Source organism: Salmo trutta, chromosome 23 (assembly GCF_901001165.1).
Source record: "Salmo trutta chromosome 23, fSalTru1.1, whole genome shotgun sequence".
NCBI classification, from domain to species: Eukaryota; Metazoa; Chordata; class Actinopteri; order Salmoniformes; family Salmonidae; genus Salmo; species Salmo trutta.
Window position 1 is genome coordinate 14,166,300 of NC_042979.1, and position 22,411 is coordinate 14,188,710.

The 22,411-nt window shown below is 43.7% G+C and overlaps 1 protein-coding gene across 4 annotated transcripts; it reads left to right on the forward strand.

The window, feature by feature from the left end:
* The first annotated feature begins 528 nt into the window (after positions 1-528).
* LOC115159420 (calcium-binding protein 1) lies at positions 529-19,410 on the forward strand. Of its 4 annotated transcripts, none has more exons than XM_029709117.1 (9): positions 529-1,477; positions 12,835-12,999; positions 13,178-13,183; positions 15,088-15,118; positions 15,487-15,630; positions 16,323-16,432; positions 16,767-16,841; positions 16,967-17,039; positions 18,135-19,410. In XM_029709117.1, the coding sequence occupies exons 1-9, from the start codon at positions 797-799 to the stop codon at positions 18,158-18,160; spliced, it is 1,311 nt and encodes a 436-aa protein (XP_029564977.1). In that variant the 5' UTR covers positions 529-796; the 3' UTR covers positions 18,161-19,410. The 4 variants fall into 4 exon arrangements, with proteins under 4 accessions (XP_029564977.1, XP_029564978.1, XP_029564979.1 ...); XM_029709120.1 differs by lacking the exon at positions 529-1,477 and adding an exon at positions 9,385-9,794; XM_029709118.1 differs by lacking the exon at positions 13,178-13,183.
* Positions 19,411-22,411: the final 3,001 nt, after the last annotated feature.

Here is a 22,411-nt window from a genome sequence, read left to right on the forward strand (position 1 = left end):
TTGGACATAACGGATTGTATGATAAAGGAACAACAAAGGAACAAAGAAAATGAATGTACAGGTGAGTTAAAAAGAGGAACTTTACATCAAATCTCCTTATGGTGGGGATATTAATGGTGACATGTGCAACACCATTACCCCCCTCCCCATATTTTATTTAAATCATTAAAATAAGACAACTAGACATAGCTTTTAAGTGTTACTTACTAAAGAATGTCTAAATAAAACGGATTAAATGGATTTTAACACACTTGTGTGAAACTCTATGCCATATTCTTCTACCAGGGAAACGTTCCTTTCTAAAAACAACATTTCATGAAAAAACTAAAAAAAGTGTAAACTGTAGCCATTTAGTTCCCTTTATATTGTATTCGCCAAAGCATGATCTTCATCCACATACCAATTTTTTTCAAAACTTGCTTTTTTTGTGTCAGCAATTAGACATTGTTCTTGGGGGGGGGGGGGGGGGCGCGTTACCCCCTAGTACCCTACTATAGAAGCGACTGATTCCTCACTTCGCCTGACACGTAAGGACATCTTTACAATTGCGCAAGCAGGTAGCATTCAGAACTTTATAATTTCACAAGTGAGAGTGTAGGTGGGTGTTCCTAGTTTGCATTGTAGCCTAGGCTAGAGACGCGCGAATAGGTTACTCAGAGGTGATCCAACAGGCTGCCCTGACTACACACTGGCTAAATGCTCAGCACGACCACACAGGTGCATCTGTCTTAACACGACCTCCTGTCTAGTCCTAGTATCTGCACACAGTAATACATTAAGGGAACGGCATACGACGATGAGCTCCTCTCTTCCCAAAAGCGAATCTACCACCTCTCTGCTGAGAGCTTCGGCCGTGCCGGTGAGTCGGAGGTCCGAACATTCCGAGCATCATGGGTCGCGCAGCCACTGCAGTCACATCCATCAACCCGACGGAGGTAAAGATGTACCAGACGAGCCGTGTTGGACCGATGAGCGCGAGGCAAGCGCGCGCAGACCCCTTTGTCAACCGAGCCATGCTGGTGGCAGGACAGACAGGAATGGATGTGATAAACGGGGACATTCCCAGCAGCAAAGCAGCCACTACAATGACGGCTACAGCCAGGAAGAAATTAGAGAGAGGATGGATCGGAGCGGGAAAGACCGCAGTAAGTCGTCTAGACACCCACACCACCACCACCACCACCACAACACCTCAAGAGCTGACCTGCCGCCAGCGCTTCACCACGGCAACGCACGTCCGGGGCGGAGGTCCTCGCCAACTCCATCCTATACTAAACAATCCGACGATACTGCGTACTTTTTTGAATCAAAGGACAGAATAAATACTGGGTCGTCCACGAGTTTAAACTCGGTCCCACCCGCAACGTCCACGCCAGTTGCCGGCCCCGTTACCAGCCGCACCTCCAAAAGACTCAGCACAGCTCCACCTGAACATGACTCCAATCTGCACCCGATAGTGAAATCAGTCTTCGGGCAGGTACGTAGTAGTCCCGTGTCTAGACAGAACTACAACACATGATTACTCTCGAACAAACATTCAAAGTCAGCACAAGGATTCAACAAGTAAATTAGACTGGGGATTAATAGACATTATCAATACATACGCCCATTGCCAAATAACGGCGCGCGACAGAAGTTCCCTTTTTATTCAATAGGAATATATGTATTGTTTTAATTCAAGGGTAATTTCTAATTGTCATTTTAGACAACCTTCATAGGCTACACCATCACTATACTGTAAAACTGACTGTCTCTAACAAAATGCAAAAAGATTCAACTTAATTTACGCTGTTGTCCCGTTAATGCATTGGTTTAAACCGCGCTCTTACGAATAAACGCGTAGGTGTTTGTTGTGTAACAAAGAAATGGGAAAAAAAACACGTTTAAAGTTCCAATGCAGCTGTTATTTTTTTTATCTCAATATCAAATCATTTATGGGTACAAATAAGTACCTTACTGTGATTGTTTTCAATTAAAATGGTCAAATCAACAAAAATAGCTTCTTAGCAAAGAGCAATTTTCAAGCAAGAATTTTACTAGGACTGTCTGGGAGTGGTCTGAGTTGGGAGGGGAAAACGGAAAACTAGCTTGTTACTGGCAGAGAAGTTTGGAACTCTCCTTCTTATTGGTCTATTGACACATTTACCGCCTGGTGATGTCACTAGGCAAGCCAAAACTGCATCCCACCAAAACAGGATGAAATTTCACGTGGTCTTGTCTCTTACACTAAAAAGGCTTTATCATAATGTTCACAATTTCACAATATTGTTTCAACCTCATAGTGTGGAAATATATATATAATCTCAGGAAAACATGTTTTTGAACGTTTTTTGAACAGTAATTCATGACACAGAAAGGTAGAATGCGTGACAACAGAGAAGGTATTCTGGATTTTTCCAACTGCACTACACAATGTCTCAAACTTGCCCCCAAGATTCCAATGCCTTAATATATTTGAAACAAGACAGTTTGAGACATATGAATAGTAGCCTATGGCTCAGACAGCTCAGACATGCGTGATATACACACCTAGAGAAAAATGGAATGCTTCACAGTGTCAGGTTGGTCTGGTAGGGTCAAAGGTGAGGGACAGGTAGAGCAGCAACCCAAGCCAAAATGTGACCGGACACCCATTCACCCCTGCTGACCATATTAAAAATGTATGTTCATTTTGAGTCCAAATTGAACTTCCGTGTATCTGATAATTAGTTTGATGGAGGGGTTGGCAGACTACCATGCGTAGCGGTATGAATAAGGATACTCTCATCATGTCTGTCAGGTGGATAAACTTTCCAATCCTGTGGAAATTGTAGCTGTGCTGAACACCCGACTGCGCACACGCACACACAAGCATACACACACACGCACGCACGCACGCACGCACGCACGCACACACACACACACACACACACACACACACACACACACACACACACACACACACACACACGCATACACACACCAAGCTATTTGTGGTAAGTCACACTCACATCAAGTGTTTAAAAAAGAAAGTGACATTGAACAGTGATAACACTGTGAGAAATTGGGGAAGGTAAAGGTATAATCTACGCTATACTTTGGGGCTGTACACCTACAGATGGAGAGGTGAGGGTGGATGGTAAAAGACGGGTGCTTCTCCATCTCTTCATTCCTGCATCCCATCTCCTCTACCATCTACAAATACGGAAGCCCTCCTCAAAGTCCTCATACAATAGTCTCATTCCTACTGTGCCTCTGTTGCTCTTCATATAGGATATCCAGTTTTTCTTTCTGTGCTTTGAAATATTCGTCTCAGTGCTGAAGGAGATATAAAGCTCAGGAGCCAATACTTTCCTCATGTGTTAATTTGTGACAGAAATAACTTCACTCAATCTAGGCCAGAGCTCTAATCAGTCACAGGAGTTCCAGGCAGCAAACCCCAATCTATGCAGCACTGCTGTGCTCTATACTGCCTATCTCAATCTGCTCCATAGTGAGACAGTAGCCCTCTATCACTCTATCCAATCATTATGCTTTGAAATGGGAATACAGAAGGACCTCTAATTACAGTATCTGTTCACACTCGCTTGCCTGTGAAGTTGCTCAGCTGGAGGAGTTTTCAAGTAGAAAAAGTGTGCAAGGTGACTGTGTCACTTGGCTTCTAGTTACTGAAAATCCGAGACTTGTCACAATGCTCTCAGACTCTTTCAGTAGTATCACATCTATAACTGGATATGCAGTGTGGTTGAGTCCAATTAAGTCATTGCAAAGTTTCAATGCACCTGAGAGTTGTGTTGTGGTGCCTAGACATTGCAAGATGTTCTGTTTGTCTGATACGCGCGTGTGTGTGTGTTTGCACAAATGTGCATGTTTGGACCTGTGGTTGTGTTACTCTATTAGAAGACACTGCCTTTCACATTTATATGCCACATCTGGTCGTGTTTTTTCATTGGCACTGGTACAAGTATACTTTGAATACATGTTTTCATATGGAGTGAGAATATACCCACTGACATTCTATATTTCATATTTCCATCATATTTCCATACAATCCCTACAGAACTTATTCTCTGCCAGTGGAAGCTAAATATAGCATTCCCAAGACCTGATTATAAGAGAGTAGAGGAGAGGAGCCTTTTATTTGGTACTAAAAATATTCAAATCCTTTGGTTAATGCGCTACCTGACAAAGCCAGTTTGCAAGCTGGTGACTAAAGCAGGGATTCCTGCATAAGCAAACAAATTATCTCAAGCATCCATATAAATGGCAGGTTTTCATTTTCTATAGAAGGAATGACTGAAATAGAGGGGCTATGAGGTCATGAGACTAATGAGTGTTTAAGGAGGAATGATTCCTATCAGTAAAGGAACATCTTGACCTAAGAACGACATCGCGGTCTAGGCGTATGAATAAATAAAACAACACAAATTTTGGTCAGACATGATAACAACATCATTACACTCCTACTCTCAGTTCACGGGGAACATAATTATCTCACACGTAACTGCTTTCATATTTTCAGTTCATCTGTGTTGTACTTAGCAGACTGTATGTCGATGTAGTCGTACCTTAATTACAGTATATAGGCTACATTTTCCATCGCTATCCATTTATAGACCAATCCAGGTAACAGCAGCACCTTGGTCATGGACAGAACAGCAGTGGGTCTGTGTCCGACATGGAACTACCACCAGTGACCTTCTGCCTTGCTTCTTAGCCACGATTGGGTCAAGCTCTTCTTTCAGTTTATTCACAGCTTTCACTGCTGTATTGAGTACTTTATTTGACCTAAAGATACCTGTTCTGAGGAAAGGAAAATATTCATTGGAAGTCTGGGAAAAGAAGTAAATAGATGATAGTTTTCTCAACAATGAGAAAACACCTCTGAGATGAGACCACCAGATGGAGGTGGCTGCTTGCAGTTTGTTAAACAGAGTGTGCGTTTGTTGGTAAGATTTGTGTCAAGGATTTGCATTACTATAAACCGTGGATACAAACACAAAGCATTTTCAATGTATTCAAAGTGGTGTATTTGTGTGTACATCCGTGTTTCATAACAGGCGGTGTGTTGGTTCTGCAGTTTACCCAGCTTGAGCTAATAAGTTGCTCATTATTAAACTGTGTTGTGTGTTAATGATTTTGACAATCACACATTAGCAAATCCACAGTTCTCAAACCAAACCTCTGTGTCATATAAGCAGGTATGTAAGGAATTGGATCAATAGGAGGAGGGATGCGAGCTAGGTGGACAGGCATGCTAATGGACCTGGGTTATGTAAGGAAAACACAGGACTCTATTTTTCCTCTTCAGCTCCCTGTTGTCACAGCATCTGACAGCTCTCTGGTAAAATCACAGCTGAGGCTTCCTTTTCCCTTGCTCCCTTTTCCTGCTGTTGCTCTGTCTCCCTCCTCCCTACCTTCCCTTGTCACTCTTCCACTGAACCATCTCCTCTTTCCCTCCCTCTCTCTCTCTCCTTTGTCAGTCTCATTCCTTTCCCTTTTTATTGGTTCTCTGACCATCTTTCCATCCCTCCCTTTTTACCTCCCTCCCTCCCCCCTTCCCCCTCTCCCGCCAGGGTCATACTGACCTTGATGAGGTCTGAAAGGGAAAGAGGTTAGAGGGGGGCAGAGAAAATGGAGAGAGATCATGGATGATAGAAAATAGAGAGAAAAGGGGAAGGAGTTGTGGATAAGCTGCTATGATGTAGGTATTGTCGTATGAACCACGTCATTTCAGGTTTCAATATGTCTATCGCCCAAAGACTATTTATAGGCACGGATGGGTATTTATACAGTCCATTAACGGATGGTTGTGAAGGAGCTAGATGTTTTCACTGTTCAGTTAAATCCTCATTGAAATGGGAAGGATTAGACCGTGAAATTCAAGAGACTGTGTAATGACGTGTGTGTGTCCGTGCGCATGTGCGTTCACGCGTGTGTTTGTGTGTGAATATTAATTATTAATATTCATGGTAACCTGAGGCTGTCTGTAGCCAGTGAAAGAGGAAATCAGTGAGAGAGAGAGAGAGAGAGAGAGAGAGAGAGGCAGAGAGACAGAGAGAGAGAGAGAGAGAGAGAGAGAGAGAGAGAGAGAGAGAGAGAGACAGAGAGAGAGAGAGAGAGAGAGAGAGTGTGAGAGAGAGAGAGACAGAGAGAGACAGAGAGACAGAGAGAGAGAGAGAGAGTGAGAGAGAGACAGAGAGACAGAGAGAGAGAGAGAGACAGAGAGACAGAGAGACAGAGAGAGAGAGAGTGAAAGGGGACACAGAGGTTAAAGCAGATGAGATGCAGAAGGAAAAGAGAAGTGTAATATTGGCTGGGGTTGTATAAAATACTATGTGCTTTGCTATTTGAAATGTTGACAGCAAACTACTCCCCCTCCATTCTCCTTTTTCATGAGCTTCTCTCTTCACTATCCCTAGCACGGAATGAATTAGTCTCAAATGAAAGATGATAGTTTCCTTGCCATAAAATAACAACCAATTCAACCTAATCAATTATTCACACTAGAATTAAAACGACTGTTATATTTTACCTCAGGAGATGACCTGTCACCATGAAGGTCACCATAGCCTCTCTCTGCCTGGGGCGCTTTTATAGGTCACTGAATGAATGCTCCTCTGGTGATCTTCACATACAGAGCTGTGAGGCTGCGAACATGCTACAAGGTCATCGTCCCAATTCAACTGGTTTCTCAGGCTCAGCTCTCCTCCATAAGGAGACAGAGATAAGGGTTATCCATTCTTCAATATTTACCCCCAGATGAAACGAAAATACGAAGAATAAAGCACATTATTCATCTAGTTTCTCAGAAGAACATCTGTGTCTGAAATGTGAATAGTTATGTGAGGCAACGTAGCGTTATAATATACAGTAATAATTATAGGTCATTGGAGGAGGTACAACCTTTTTACAGGGAGACTAATATTTTCATTGTTGTACAGAGGTTACAGAATGAGCCTGCACTCACATACAGTACCATAGTATAGTACAGTGGGTAGAGTACATACATGGAATGAGAAAATACATACCATGACGGCATCACGAGAGATGACGTTATCAGCCCTCCCAGTCCCAGACCCCCTCTCCCTTCTCTCCCAGCTCAGATCTTCTGTCAACTGCGAAAGCAATTATTAACATGACATTTCCTATTGGAATTAGTTGCCTGTCTCTCCCGTGACAAACTGTCTGCGTGTGTGCAGCTTGTTGAAATACTAATGCATGCTTTCCTTTGTGTGATGACTGGGTGTTCATGTGACTTGTTATTAGCACACATTATATAGGGATTGTTGTACGGATGAGTCGATATCAGGAGGTGTGTGAATGCAGTGAGCATGATTGTTTATGTGAATTGGTACCATTACGTAGGTTTAGTAAGCTGTGTGTGTGTGTGTGTGTGTGTGTGTGAGTGGGTGGGTGGGTGGGTGGGTGGGTGGGGGTGGGTGCGTGGGTGTGGGTGGGTGTGTGTGTGTGTGGGGGGGGTGGGTGGGTGTGTGTGTGTGTGTGTGTGTGTGTGCGCTGTGTCTTTGCACTGACGTTATGAGAGCCGACGGCTCCTGAGTCTGATTTCTGATGTGTTCTGATGTTCACAATGAGCCTCCGTAAGGGGAAACCGAGAGGCAGAGAATAAATGAATGGAAGAGAGAGGACAGACGAGAGATAGGACCTTGGTGTGTGTAACTATGGGAAACAATTGACAAAGTCAAACAGGAAATGATGTCGTTGATTATGTGACCAGTGGCTCCACTGCAGGGGATTGCAGGGATTGCTATCAGCATCAGCATCCCTGTGGCGCTTGCTGTCTAAAAGCTGAGACCCCTGTAGCTATCTAGCAAATATATGCAGTGATTTGTGGTGTGTTTGCGCGTGTGTGTAGTACATGTACGCATGTGTGTGTGTGTGTGTGTGTGTGTGTGTGGTCCATCATTCACATGCCTTTTATGTTCATTTCGTGCATATTCTGTAGAGCTTTGACTTTGATCTCAATACTGTCCCTTCTAGTTTAGCATGACTTTGTGATGAGCGTACTCCTCTGTGTGTGTACATGTGTGTGTACGAGAGAGGGGGAGGTAGTCTATTGGTTAAGAGCGTTGGGCCAGTAACCGTAAGGTTGCTGGTTAGAATCCCCGAGCTAACTAGGTGAAAAATCAGTCGATGTTTTCCCCTGTAGCAAGGCACTTAACCTTATTTCTCCTGGAAATTGCCCTGGAAAAGAGCATCTGACAAATGACTAAAATGTACATGAAGAGAGAGAGGGGAGGGAGAGAGCGAGGAGAGAGGGGGGGGAGAAAAAGAGAGGGGGAAAAGAGAGCGTGTGTTGTATTTTTAGCTCCATAGCCCCACATCTGTGTGTGTTTAATCCAGTGTATGCACGTGTGTGTTTAATCCAGTGTATGCACGTGTGTGTTTAATCCAGTGTATGCATGTGTGTGTTTAATCCAGTGTATGCATGTGTGTGTTTAATCCAGTGTTTGCATGTGTGTGTTTAATCCAGTGTATGCATGTGTGTGTTTAATCCAGTGTATGCATGTGTGTGTTTTAATCCAGTGTATGCATGTGTGTGTTTAATCCAGTGTTTGCATGTGTGTGTTTAATCCAGTGTATGCATGTGTGTGTTTAATCCAGTGTATGCACGTGTGTGTTTAATCCAGTGTATGCATGTGTGTGTTTAATCCAGTGTTTGCATGTGTGTGTTTAATCCAGTGTATGCATGTGTGTGTTTAATCCAGTGTATGCATGTGTGTGTTTAATCCAGTGTAGGCATGTGTATGTTTAATCCAGTGTATGCATGTGTGTGTTTAATCCAGTGTATGCATGTGTGTGGGTTTAATCCAGTGTATGCATGTGTGGGTTTAATCCAGTGTATGCATGTGTGTGTTTAATCCAGTGTATGCACATGTGTGTTTAATCCAGTGTATGCATGTGTGTGTTTAATCCAGTGTTTGCATGTGTGTGTTTAATCCAGTGTATGCATGTGTGGGTTTAATCCAGTGTATGCATGTGTGTGTTTAATCCAGTGTATGCATGTGTGTGTTTAATCCAGTGTATGCACATGTGTGTTTAATCCAGTGTATGCATGTGTGTGTTTAATCCAGTGTTTGCATGTGTGTGTTTAATCCAGTGTATGCATGTGTGTGTGTTTAATCCAGTGTATGCATGTGTGTGTATCTGGATTAGTGTCTCCAGTGTGTTGCTCGGGGGAAGGTAATATGTCAATGAGCTTCTTTACCACTTTCTCTTTGCAGAGATGGTTTGAAACAGTCCAACAGAGTGAGGGAGAGAGAGACGGGAGAGGGAGGGGGAAAAAGAGGGAGAGACTGGGGGAGAGAGAGAGACAGAGAGGACGGTGAGCCAATGAATAAAGCAATCTTGCATTTTCTGCTTTGAGCGCATGCATCTCGCTAAGACATGCCTGCCTCCTCTCCCTCTCATGTCTTTGTCACTTTGATCTTTCATTCTTTGTTGCATTTCTTTGCTTTCCTCCATTTAGGTTTACCTCCCCTCTTCCCTCTCTTCCTGTGACTCCCAGTGTCCTTCCCTCTAGGTCCTATGTTGATCCTGTGCAAGCTCACTCTCCCGCTCTTTCTCTGTGCGTCTCTCTCTCCCCCTAAATTCCCTCGTCTTAGTTTCTGACCCACTGGACCCCCCTTCTCTTTATCCCATGCATAGAAACACATGCACATGCAAACGCACACGCAAACGCATGCACACACACACCACACAGGCATACTAACACAGACACGTTTAGAGACGCACCACACAGCGAGAGGGACTTCACCATGGGGAACTCTGTCAAATCTCACTTCTCCAAGAAGGTAAGGTTTTGTGTACTGTGTTCTGGCTGTGGACCACCTGAACCCCTGACTGTCTGTGGTGCATGTCACACTATGTGTCCTTAACTTGACTGCAGGCTAATGGACCACACTGGACCTTTTTGACCCTGGGATTGTGTCACGGGAGGTTGGTGGCACCTTTATTGGGGAGGATGGGCTCGTGGTAATGGCTGGAGCGGAATCAGTGGAATGGTATCCTGGTTTCCATGTGTTTGATGCCATTCCATTTGCTCCGTTCCGGCCATTATTATGAGCCTTCTCCCCTCAGCAGACTCTACTGGATTGTTTACAGTAGTGTTGGACTGTGAGAGACTCGGTTTTAGAGCACACTGCTGTATTGACTGTGAGAGACTCGGTTTTAGAGCACACTGCTGTATTGACTGAAAGAAACTCGGTTTTAGAGCACACTGCTGTATTGACTGAAAGAAACTCGGTTTTAGAGCACACTGCTGTATTGACTGGGAGAGACTCGGTTTTAGAGCACACTGCTGTATTGACTGGGAGAGACTCGGTTTTAGAGCACACTGCTGTATTGACTGTGAGAGACTCGGTTTTAGAGCACACTGCTGTATTGACTGGGAGAGACTCGGTTTTAGAGCACACTGCTGTATTGACTGGGAGAGACTCGGTTTTAGAGCACACTGCTGTATTGACTGTGGGGCATCTCAGTCAGTCAGACTTCTGGTCTGAGGAGCAGTGCTCCCGCTCTTACAGGCTAGTTGTGAATATTAGAGGAGACAGGACAACCTAGTATGTCATGCTGTTGTCTCATCCACCCCACTGAACCACAGTAACTAAAATAGCCCGCTGACCAGCCTAGAATACCGACTGTGATGCTTGAAATCATTTGTGGACTGGATGACGACAATACCACACTACCACGCACTAGGGCTGTATTGTGTCTGCTTTTCCATATTTCTTTTTCATAGATATATACCAAATATATAACTGTTTTTCCCTACTGAATGTCAGTTGTGCTGGAGTGTCTGTGTTGGAGTCCTCAGCGTAGCCAATGAGGCTCAACCGTCACTCAACCGCAGTCGACAGTGTCTAGTTGTGTCCTGGAACCCGCTAGCTGGGATGAGTGGTGTCAATGAGCAGGTTCATGTCAAGATCGACCACACGAGTCAAAGGACTTAGCCCCAAACCAGCGCCACCACTTCACCCCTTTAGAGGGGATACAGTGGAGCGGACAGACCAACAGGTGGCGCCATCCTGTTTAACCCTGCCTGCAGGAGCACCATGCACCGTAACCTGATTTTAACAGAAACCTTGTTGACACAGGTTGTTTTTGCAACCGGCTGATGTTCATTGTTCCATACGTGGACTACAAACTGGATTTGACTGAGCGGCATGTATCTGTAAAATGGATATATTGGACTTAGTTGTACAGTATCTGCCAGCGCTACATGCTTAGTCTGTGTACAACAATGACAGCCACAGTTCTTTAGCTATCTCGTACAAAGATAACTGCACAATAAAGACATGATTTCATGTTCAGTGGGAGCGCTGGTTCACCATGCATCAGAGATTTAAATCCCCTTCGGCAGCTGTACATCCTTGAGCGTGTACAGTACAATATGACAAGCAACAGTTGAAGCCATCTGGTAAATAGGGAAGTTACTTCTTGACTGCTTCTCACATTCCAATATTGTTCTAGCTGCCTTTTCAACGTCATCATTTTTAACATACGTCTCCGCATTAGTAGTGATTTTGGTGACACGCTGGACCTTCAGAAAATCTGCACTGCTTCGTGCATCACTCGCTCAGATTACCCAGTGGACAGTGTGATGGGGTGCACTGTAGCAGGGCAGGAGCTGGCGCTAGAAATCCCACAGCAACAGATGGAGTATGAAGGTCACCCAAAATATCCCACCAAGCTAATTAAAATCCCACCAAGGGAGGGAAGGAAGGATAGTGGGGCAGGGGTAGAGAGAGAGCTGTCTCGCTGCTGAGAAAGGCTTTTTTGGGGGAAAACGAACAATGGAGGGAAATAGAAGCATGTCCTTCTTAAGCTGCCAGCTCAGTGTTCCTTGTATAGTGACCCTTTTGTCATAAGCCTGTCAGCGTTCCGGTCTCTGAACACAGCTCAGCTCTGTCCACTGATGCCACTTTTCTGTTTGTCTGTCATTCGACTGCAGAAAGGTTGGCCCTTATTTGCCTTGTTGCAGATTAATATTTGTAAAGGTTTCAATGGTGGCTGATGTTCCCCTCTTTAATTAACCTGAGGCTCTGTCTGTAATTGGGGCTGTGCATTGTGTGGCCTGCTGCTGCCCCGTGGTCCACAGACTAATTGGTCATTATAATGTAATGGCTGGATGGATTTGATTCCTTCCATCATTGGACAATGGCTAATTGGAACGAGCACAAATAAGCCATCCATCGCTTTCATATGCAAGTGGCTTTCCTGTCATGAACTAAACCCTGTATTTAAAGGTTAAATGGAGATTAGACAAAATGATGTATTGACAACCCTACATTTTTAACCAGTAATGAGTGTGACCATTTTTGGGGTACCTGTCACATGGAACACTGTACCACTACTAAACTGTGCCTGTCAAAAGCAATGGCTTGCAGATATTTGTTTGCGTCTTCCTGCGTGTTCTCCCGTGGATTGGTCTGATTGTCTTAGTTAGCTGTTGTGTCTCTTTGATTGTATAAATCTGGCAGTGTGCTGAGTCAAATAAGTGTCCCCAGCTGCATAGAGAGCATCTTTAGGATGGATGGATGGATGGGTGGCATTCAGTGCCCCGTTCACTGAACCCAGCCCCTGACTGTGTTCCTTTCACATGACTGACACCCTGACCAGCCCCATTACCATCCTGACCTCTGACCTCACAGGGACTAGCAGACCTCAGCCTCTCTACCTCCACCTCCACCCACCCACCCTCATGCCAGCTAGCCTCTTGTTGCAGTCTGACTCCATGTTGTCCATCCACAAGCTGAGTCACAGTCTCTGTCCCTGTCTCTGCCCCTGCGCCTCTATCTCCTGGCCCCACACCCTGGATGTCTGTGGCCCCAGGACCAGAAGAAGAACTACAGAGCAGTGCAGTCCTGTGAGGAGGGGACTGGGGGGGCCTATCTTGAGCCACTAGTGGCTCTGGCTCAGAACGGAGGCAACATGCACAACGTACTGGGGCCTGCCTGCATCTTTCTACGCAAGGGCTTCGCTGAGAGCCGGCAGGCTGTACGTAAGTCCAGACACAGACACATGCCCATGATGCATGCAGAGACACATTTACAGTATGGAGCTGCACCTGATAAAACAGTGTTCACAAAAGCTTCCGCACAATCATACAGACATTCTGTCTTTGTCTGCTTCTTTTTCACCCACGTTGACCAATACACTCCTTATGGACTCAAAGAAGAAGGTAATGGACTCCAAATATTTGCAGTAACCTACAAATAGAATGCCTGCCAGGTGGTGTGAAGATAAGTGTATGCGTATGCGACTGTGTGTGGGGGTGTGTGTGTGATGGCACTCATTGCCATTTGTGTCACGCTGATAGATTGTAAGTCCTTGTGGTACACCCAGTATTACCCTGACAGAATGCCACCCTGAGTACTAAAGTCTGCGTGGAGCAGCGGCAGATGTCTTCAGCTGTCTCACTCTCGCTGTGATCAGTGGCAAGGCCTTGTCGTTAAGGGAAGATGTGCACTGACCTCTCCTTGGTAGACTGGCACCGTTCATAGCCTGCCCTGACGATGTGCTCTGTTCTGGGGATGCAGGGGTGGAGGCGGGGTCGAGCTTCTTCAAAGGCTAGACTTTAAACTTGAGAGAGAACAAAAAAGGAACTCCTTCAGTCCTTGTTCCCCCACGACTCACCACCAACCTTCAAAGGTGGCAGGTACCTCTCACCTAAGTAGATGGGCTACTCAGACAAGCGTCAGACAAATTCTCTAGACTAAGTTGCATTTGGGTAGCCTGACAACTCACACTAAATTCTTCCCCTGTTTTTTGGTTCGCTACATACTTTAGTCTGAGGCTGCTAACATTGAAGTAATTTGTCATGACAAAGGGCATGAGGGGCGGTGTACAAAACAAAGACATCAACGATTGGATCGTCTCTTACTAATCAGAGTATCAAAGCCAATGAAGCTTTGCACTACGTGTGTCCTGGCCGAATACATTGGTTTCTGAACCAATCAGACGGCTCCAAATGTGTTCACATTCGGTGAAGGGTTGGGGAGCTACTCAGATCCAGACTTATTGTGGAGAAGAGTAACGTCAGTGGGCGTGGCATGGCATTTGGCCGGAGCAAGGAGTCTGGGTAGCCAGGCAAGCGTTTGGGTTCATCATTACATGATTTATCACAAGAAAGGGGTTGCACACATGACAAAGGTACTCTATGATATATTATACTGAACCAAAATATAAACGCAACATGTAAAGTGCTGGTCCCGTGTTTCATGAGCTGAAATAAAAGACACCAGACATGTTCCATATGCACAAAAAGCGTATTTCTCTCAAATTTGGTGCACAAATTTGTTTACATCCCTGTTAGTGAGCATTTCTCCTTTACCAAGACAATCCATATCCCTGACAAGTGTGGCATATCAAAAAGCTGATTAAACCGCATTATCATTACATATATGCATCTTGTGCTGGGGACAATAAAAGGCCACTCTAAAATGTTCAGTTTTGTCCCTCAACACAATGCCACAGATGGCTCAAGTCTTGAGGGAGTATGCAATTGGCATGCTGACTGCAGGAATGTCCACCAGAGCTGTTGCCAGAGAATTTAATGTTAATTTCTCTACCATAAGCCGCCTCCAAAGTCGTTTCAGAGAATTTGGCTGTACGTCCAACTGGCCTCACAATCGCAGACCACGTGTAACCACGCCACCCCAGGACCTCCACATCCAGTTTCATAAACTGCGGGATCGTCTGAGACCAGCCACCCGGACAGCTGATGAAACTGAGGAGTATTTCTGTCTGTAATAAAGCCCTTTTGTGGGGAAAACAAATTCTGATTGACTGGGCCTGGCTCTTCGGTGGGTCTATGCCCTCCCAGGCCCACCCATGGCTGCACCCCTGCCCATTCATATGAAATCCACAGACTAAGGCCTAATTCATTTATTTCAATTGACTGATTTCCTTATATGAACTGTAGCTCAGTAAAATCGTTGAAATTGTCGCATGTTGCGTTTATATTTTTGTTCATTATACTATTGTTGAATTGATAATATCTGACAAGCGTTTTGTAGCGTCATGAGTCAATACCTGAAGAATGTCACTTGCTGGATCCTGACCCTGTCTTGTAATTCTTTACAGGATAGAGAGCTGAGGCCGGAGGAAATGGATGGTAAGAATCCTTATACAGGAGCATACAGTTTAAATGACAAAGAGCCTTCATATTGCATGGTATTGCATGGTATTGCATAGTCCAGATTGGGCTGTAGCAGTCCTCACTGGTTTAGATGCAGACCAACAAAGGGTCTGACCTTGGTAAACTTTCATTGTCATGTTGTGTGCCTTTAAGTGCCTTTCCATGAACTTTTCTGCCCAAAATCATCATTGACCCTGCGGACTGTTCCAAGCTTACACAAGCTTACCTCTCACTCTCATGTTCATTATACCACTACACTCATTGTAGTAGTAACGATAAACTAACAATGATTTTGATAATGTGGTTGAAAAACCCATTTCCCCATGTGTGTCTCTGTCTCGCAGAGTTGCGTGAGGCTTTTAAAGAGTTTGACAAAGACCATGATGGCTTCATCGGCTGTAAAGACCTGGGCAACTGCATGAGGACCATGGGCTACATGCCTACTGAGATGGAGCTGATTGAACTGAGCCAGCAGATCAATATGAACTGTGAGTAACTGTGTGTGTGTGTGTGTGTTTAATAAGATAGGGAGAATGGTCCAGTGTTCCTTTGTTCTATGATATTTCCATTCCCTCTCTCTCTTTCTCTCTCTCTGTCTCTCTCTCTCTCTCTCCCTCTCTCTGTCTTTCTCTCTGTCTTTCTCTCTCTCTCGTTCTCTCTGTCTTTGTCTCTCTGTCTTTCTCTCTCGGTCTTTCTCTCTCTCTCTCTCTCCCTCTAGCACTTTCCTTTTTAACTCTATTACCCCTCTCTCTCTCTGTCTTTCTCGCTCTCTCTCTGTCTCTCTCTCTCTCTCTGTCTCTCTCTCTCTCTCTGTCTCTCTCTAGCCTTTTCCAACTCTCTTTTATTGTTTCCTCTCTCTATCTCTTCTCCATCCCCTAACACACACTCGAAGACTTGCACTCAGGCCTCTGAACATTCAAGGTCCAGTACCTCTGACGTACATCCTTTTAACAATTATCCCTGAAAGGAACATAAAATCACATCCGTCCAATAAATACTCTGTGGGCTTTGGGAACATTGATGGCTGAATATGACGCTGTAGATGTGACAAATAGCATAAGTCTTGCCAGCTTTGTCTTTCTGTCCTCTTTCAAGGTTGCATGTTTCTGTCATTGTGCAAATGTCCCTGTAGATGTATTCTGTAGAAATGAATGTTTCCTCTATCCTCTATCTCACACAGTGGGAGGACATGTTGACTTTGAGGACTTTGTGGAGCTGATGGGGCCAAAACTTCTGGCTGAAACAGCAGATATGATCGGGGTCAAGGAGCTGAGGGACGCTTTTAAAGAGGTGAGAATAAGGGATGGAGAGAAAGGGGGGTGGTATGGAATGAGAAAAGAATAAGAGAGAGAGAGAGTGATGGAAGTAGAGTGAGAGGGAAAGGAAGATAATGAAAATAGGAAGATAATGAAAATAGAAATTAGATAATAGAGAAAGAAAGAACCAAATCCAAAGGCGATGAAAGAAAGCTAGAAAGATTTAAGCTAAAGGAAAGTTGATTCAATGAGGAGAAGCACTACTTACAAGGGGAACTCAATAGTCATTTGGGAGAGATGACGGTGTTTGGAAAGGGCAGAATACAATATTGCATGATTAACTAGTTCACTATTAATTACTCGTTCAGTTTGACACCAACGGTGATGGCAAGATCAGCACATCAGAACTCAGAGAAGCAATGAAAAAACTTCTTGGTCAACAGGTAAGAAAAGCAGTCTTTCTGTTTGTGTGTCCTTTCACTCAACTTGTCCACCTATCTGTCTGATCCTGTCACTGTAGCCTACATCGGAGTAGTGTTATTTCTCGGTTCTTTCCCTGTTCTGCTAGGTTGGTCACAGGGACCTAGAAGACATCCTGCGGGACATTGACCTGAATGGAGATGGTCACGTAGACTTTGAAGGTGAGCTGTCCAAGTGGGTTCTACGATGCCTCCTTATAGGACGTTATTTGACCGGTATTATCGTCGTTGTTATTTTGTTGTATGAAACATCCCAGGGGGCACGAACTGGTTGAATCAACGTTGTGTCCACATCATTTCAACAAAAGTCAAACCTGGATTTGAAAAAGTCATCAATGTTAAGGAATTCCTTGGAATGTTTGTCTCTTTTTCACCCAACTTTTAACCTAAATCCAATGACATGGTTCAAATTGTTGTTGAGTTCACGTTGGTTGAAAACTCTATCAAATGTAAATCCAAACTAGACGTTGAACTGACGTCTGTGCCCAGTGGGATTAAATTGCAGCACCTGACAAATCCCTCTCCACTGTTCATATCCAACCAGCCCCTTTGGGATTGCTGATATTGCTCAAAGTGAGCTACCTCATAATAACAAGTCTCCACAAGATTTTCTAGCTTGCTTTATTGAACATAAAGCAAGCTAGAAATCTAGTGGAGACTAATCCCTTCGGACACTCTCACATACTCAAATACAAACACAGTGCACAAACACTCTCTGTCTCTCTACCGCTCACACACACTCTCTCAATCCCACACACACTCTCTCTCCAGCTTCACACTCACATTATCTCTCTCACACACATACAAGCACATTCACATGCGTAGACACGCTGCCTCAGTGCCAATCCTCACACACACACAGTTTGAGTCAGGATACTCCAGCGTCATGCTGAGAGTGAGGCGGGAGGATGAAGGGCTGTCTGTCAGATTATCTCCACACCAAGGGATTATGTCACCTCATAGATGACCAAGAGAACAAGGAAAGCATTTTCTCTCTCTCAAGACAGGCGGGAGAAAAATAGCAATGTGCGGCTATTCTTCCTAGAGTCATTACCCACTAAATCCATCCAGGTTTAGGATCCCCAGTGCTCATTTAGAAATAGAATTGTTGCTATGAAAATACACCTTTATTTTTATTGGCTGATAGCAGCGCGTACAGTTCTTCAGAGCGCCATGCTCTTCAGCCCCTACACTTGATCTAAATCATGTTCATTCTCTATCTCTGTTGTTTTATTCATCTTTCTCCACACCCCTCAGAGTTTGTACGTATGATGTCTCGCTGAGTGACAGGTTAAGCACCTGCAGGTCACGTTTCTGACGGGCCCCTTTTCCTGGTAAGAGAGGAAGAGAAGGAGAAGAGATGCCGGAGTCCTAACCAACGGACCACTTACCTCTGACTTCTGTACAACAGAAGGGGAAGACGACATATCAACAACCGCCCTGCTACTGCCACATCCGAAGACGAGCACAGAAGCTGACGGAACAACGTCAGCGACCATGATGCTGTATGCTGCTGACTTTAAGAGCAAAACAGAACAACAGCCAGCCTCCCACAATTTTACACTGTACATTTCCGATATTAGAGAAAACATATCTAGGTGTTTACAGGGGCTAAAGAGCAATGTGATGTTTGAGCTACTTACAATCATTACCATGGTTGGTTAAGGCTGTGGGAAAGTAAAGGAGACACATTGACATTTTTAGCATTTTCTCATGCTAGCGTCTCCCATAACTAACCTAAAGCACTATATTCCCCTCTGGGGCTTTGTACTCCTCAGCTAAACTTTTTAATGGCAATATTATTTCAATGTACCTACTGTCAAAATATGTATTGTTCATGTGTGCTTACGTGTATGTTTGTGTGTACCTCAATTCTCCCATATTGTACAATTCCATATGTCTTAAGCTACTGTAGAGTTAGTTTCAATCCCAAGGCATATGCTAGCCAACTGTCTCTGTCTTGAAATACATCTCATGTATTAGCGCTGATGCACTTCTTCAGGTTTTATTATTATCAAACACATAGAGTTACATTATACAAGCTTTGAACATAGACGGGCAACTGCTTTGATAAAGGAAAGAGCATTTTCATGAAAACCGAAGACTGGGGAATGGGGTAGCAATCATAATTCAACTGTTTACGTCTGGCCAACCCAATACCCCAAAATGTGCACATTGTTTTGCATGAATACTGAGATTGCAAGCTCCACTTTTGATTTAACCAGACACACTGTCACGCTGTCACTCCATACAAATCAACAATGTGCACCACAGACAAACATACACACTGTAATTTATTGTGGTGATCGACATAACATTGAAACCTGTGTCTCTATGTGTGTGAGATCAGTGTGTATCTCTGTACTGATGAGAGTGTGTTTGTGTTTGAGTGTAGAACTTGTGAGTTTTTGTGTGTCTCCCTTATGCAGTCTTATTTGTGACTTGAATTTGTCTTGTGCGATTCTATGCATGCCAAATACTAAAACAATGTGTAGCATAGTAGTTGAGAATAAAGAGCTTTATTGCAATTATACACTTTGTGTGTGTATGTGTGTGTGTGTGTGTGTGTGTGTGTGTGTGTGTGTGTGTGTGTGTGTGTGTGTGTGTGTGTGTGTGTGACCTTGTCTTTCTGCATTCAGAGCAGAGAGCAATCAGACTGAACCTGAGCTAGTTGGATTTACACTGAGTGTACAAAACATTATGAACACCTGCTCTTTCCATGACATAGACTCAAGATTTTCAAGCCTTGAGACAATTGAGACATGGATTGTTTATGTGTGCCATTCAGAGGGTGAATGGGCAAGACAAAAGATTTAAGTACCTGTGAACGATGTTCCACTGGATATCTTAAGGTGAATGCACCAATTTGTAAGTCGCTCTGGATAAGAGCGTCTGCTAAATGACTTAAATGTAAATGTATGGTAGTAGATGCCAGGCGCGCCGGTTTGTGCGCCTGGCACCTACTACCCAAAGGACATCCAGCCACCACCCAAAGGACATCCAGCCAACTTAACAGAACTGTGGGAAGCATTGGAGTCAACATGGGCCAGTATCCCTGTGGAACGATTTCGACACCTTGTAGAATCCATGCCCCGACGAATTGAGGCTGTATTTTGACGTCCGGATGAAAAGTGTGCCCAAAGTAAACTGCCTGCTACTCAGGCTAAGAAGCCAGGATATGCATATTACATTTACATTTTAGTCATTTAGCAGACGCTCTTATCCAGAGCGACTTACAGTAGTGAATGCATACATTTCATACAATTTCATACATTTTTTTTTTTTTTTTTTTTCTGTGCTGGCACCCCGTGGGAATCGAACCCACAACCCTGGTGTTGCAAACACCATGCTCTACCAACTGAGCTACAGGGAAGGCATATAATTGGTAGATTTGGATAGAAAACACTAAAGTTTCTAAAACTGTTAAAGTAATGTCTGCGAGTATAACAGAACTGAAATGGCAGGTGAAACCCCGAGGACAAACCATAAAAAAAAAATTAAATTCAGCATACCACTGATTTCAATGCCTGGCACTTTTATAATAGGGCGAAATTGTCCCAGATTGCAGTTCCTAGGGCTTCCACTAGATGTCAACAGTCTTTAGAAAGAGTTTCAGGCTGGTTTTTGTAAAAAATTAGGGAGAAGTTGTAGTTTTTCTAGTGGCTCCCATTTTGGCTGTAGTGTTTCGAAGTGCATGGCCGAGAGAGCACGTTCTTCGGTAAAGACAATAACAATAACAATTCTCCGTCTTGAATTGTATTGTTTATTTGCGTATTAGGGTACCTAAGGATTGATTATAAATGTTGATGGACTTGTTTGGATAAGTTTATTGGTAACGTTTGGGATTCATTTTGTATGCATTTTGAAGGAAGGAAACTGAGTGGATTATTGACTGAAGCGCGCCAGCTAAACTGAGTTTTTATGGATATAAAGAAGGAATTTAACGAACAAAAGGATCATTTGGAATGTAACTGGGACATTTGAGTGCCAACAGAAGAAGATCTTCAAAGGTAAGGCATATATTATATCGCTATTTCTGACTTTCGTGTCACAACTCCCTGGTTGAATATGATTTGTTATGCATTTGTGTGCTGGACGCTGTCCTCAGATAATCGCATGGTTTGCTTTCGCCGTAAAGCCTTTTTGAAACCTGACACCTTGGCTGGATTAACAAGTTAAGCTGTATTTTGATATATTGCACTTGTGATTTCATGAAAGTTTAATATTTATAGTAATTTAATTTGAATTTCGCGCTCTGCAATTTCACCGGCTGTTGGCCCGGTGGGACGCTAATGTCCCATCTATCCCAAAGAAGTTTTAAGACAGAGTAATAACAGAGAAAATGATAGAGAAAATGCAGGAGCGGTATCACCGAAAAAAGACACTCACAAAAGGTTCCCTTTAAACACACATACCACACATATGGTTAGGCCTACTCACAGTTCATGTTGATCTGCTGGCTCATCTCCATGAGCTCTAGCTTAGGCATCACAGGAGGTTGGTGGCACCTTAATTGGGAAGGACGGGCTCGTGATAATGACTGGAGTGGAATCAGTGAAATGGTATCAATTACATCCAACACATGGTTTCCAGGTGTTTGATGCCATTCCATTTGTTCCTTTCCGTCCACTATTATCAGCCGTTCTCCCCTCAGCAGCCTCCTGTGGTAGGCATGTAGCCAATGGTTCTCATACAGTCAGTTGCCCAGGTGTTTTCAGAGATGAAGCCTCACGCAACTCTGAGGGAGAGTCACAGAATCAAAATATAACCACAATCAAACACCTGTCACATACAAAAATAATATAATTGATGACAAAATATTTAGAGAACTGAAACAAACAATTAGCTTGAACAGAAACAAACAGTTAGCTTGAATTTGAACTGTTTTCTCAATCGGCTGGTAGAACATGTTTTGACAGTGGATTTAAAAGTAGATTTAAAAGGGAAAAAAACGTCACTAGAACTTGATTAGTCAACCCTCCCAGCCCTCATGCATCAATAATTTGTATTCTTTTGGGTAGCGGCAGTTTGGACTTGTGGCACTCGCTCGGAGGGCTGTAAGAAAACTCAAAATCAGGATAAAAGGCAAGAACTCAGTTGGTGGGGGATGAATATTGCACCAATCTTCTTAGTAGAGACCTTGAAGAGAAAGAATATGGAAATTAACAGTTCAAAAGGTTAAAAAAAACTAGACTTTGGAAAAACTGTGCTCAACCAGGCATTTGATATGTCCGTAAATGTCACGTCCTGACCATAGAGAGCTCGTATTTTTCTATGGTAGAGTAGGTCAGGGCGTGACTGGGGGGTTTTGTCTAGTTTAAATTTTCTATGTTGTTTTGGTTATAGTTTATTTTTTCTATGTTGGGATTTTTGTATGATCCCCAATTAGAGGCAGCTGGTCATCGTTTAAGTAGTTGTTTTTCCCACCTGTGTTTGTGGGAGATTATTTTGAGTTAGTGCATGTTGCACCTCTGTCGTCACGGTTTGTGTTTTGTTTATAGTTTATTGTTTGTTTTGCTAAGTTTCACATTAAA

What these genes read in the sequence shown, in the direction of transcription:
- LOC115159420 (XM_029709117.1), top strand. Translation starts at nt 797, where the DNA reads ATGAGCTCCTCTCTTCCCAAAAGCGAATCTACCACCTCTCTGCTGAGA. An exon ending in GAGGCCGGAGGAAATGGATG is followed by an intron (nt 15,119 to 15,486) that starts GTAAGAATCCTT and finishes TCTGTCTCGCAG; the next exon opens with AGTTGCGTGAGGCTTTTAAA. An exon ending in TGAGGGACGCTTTTAAAGAG is followed by an intron (nt 16,433 to 16,766) that starts GTGAGAATAAGG and finishes TTACTCGTTCAG; the next exon opens with TTTGACACCAACGGTGATGG.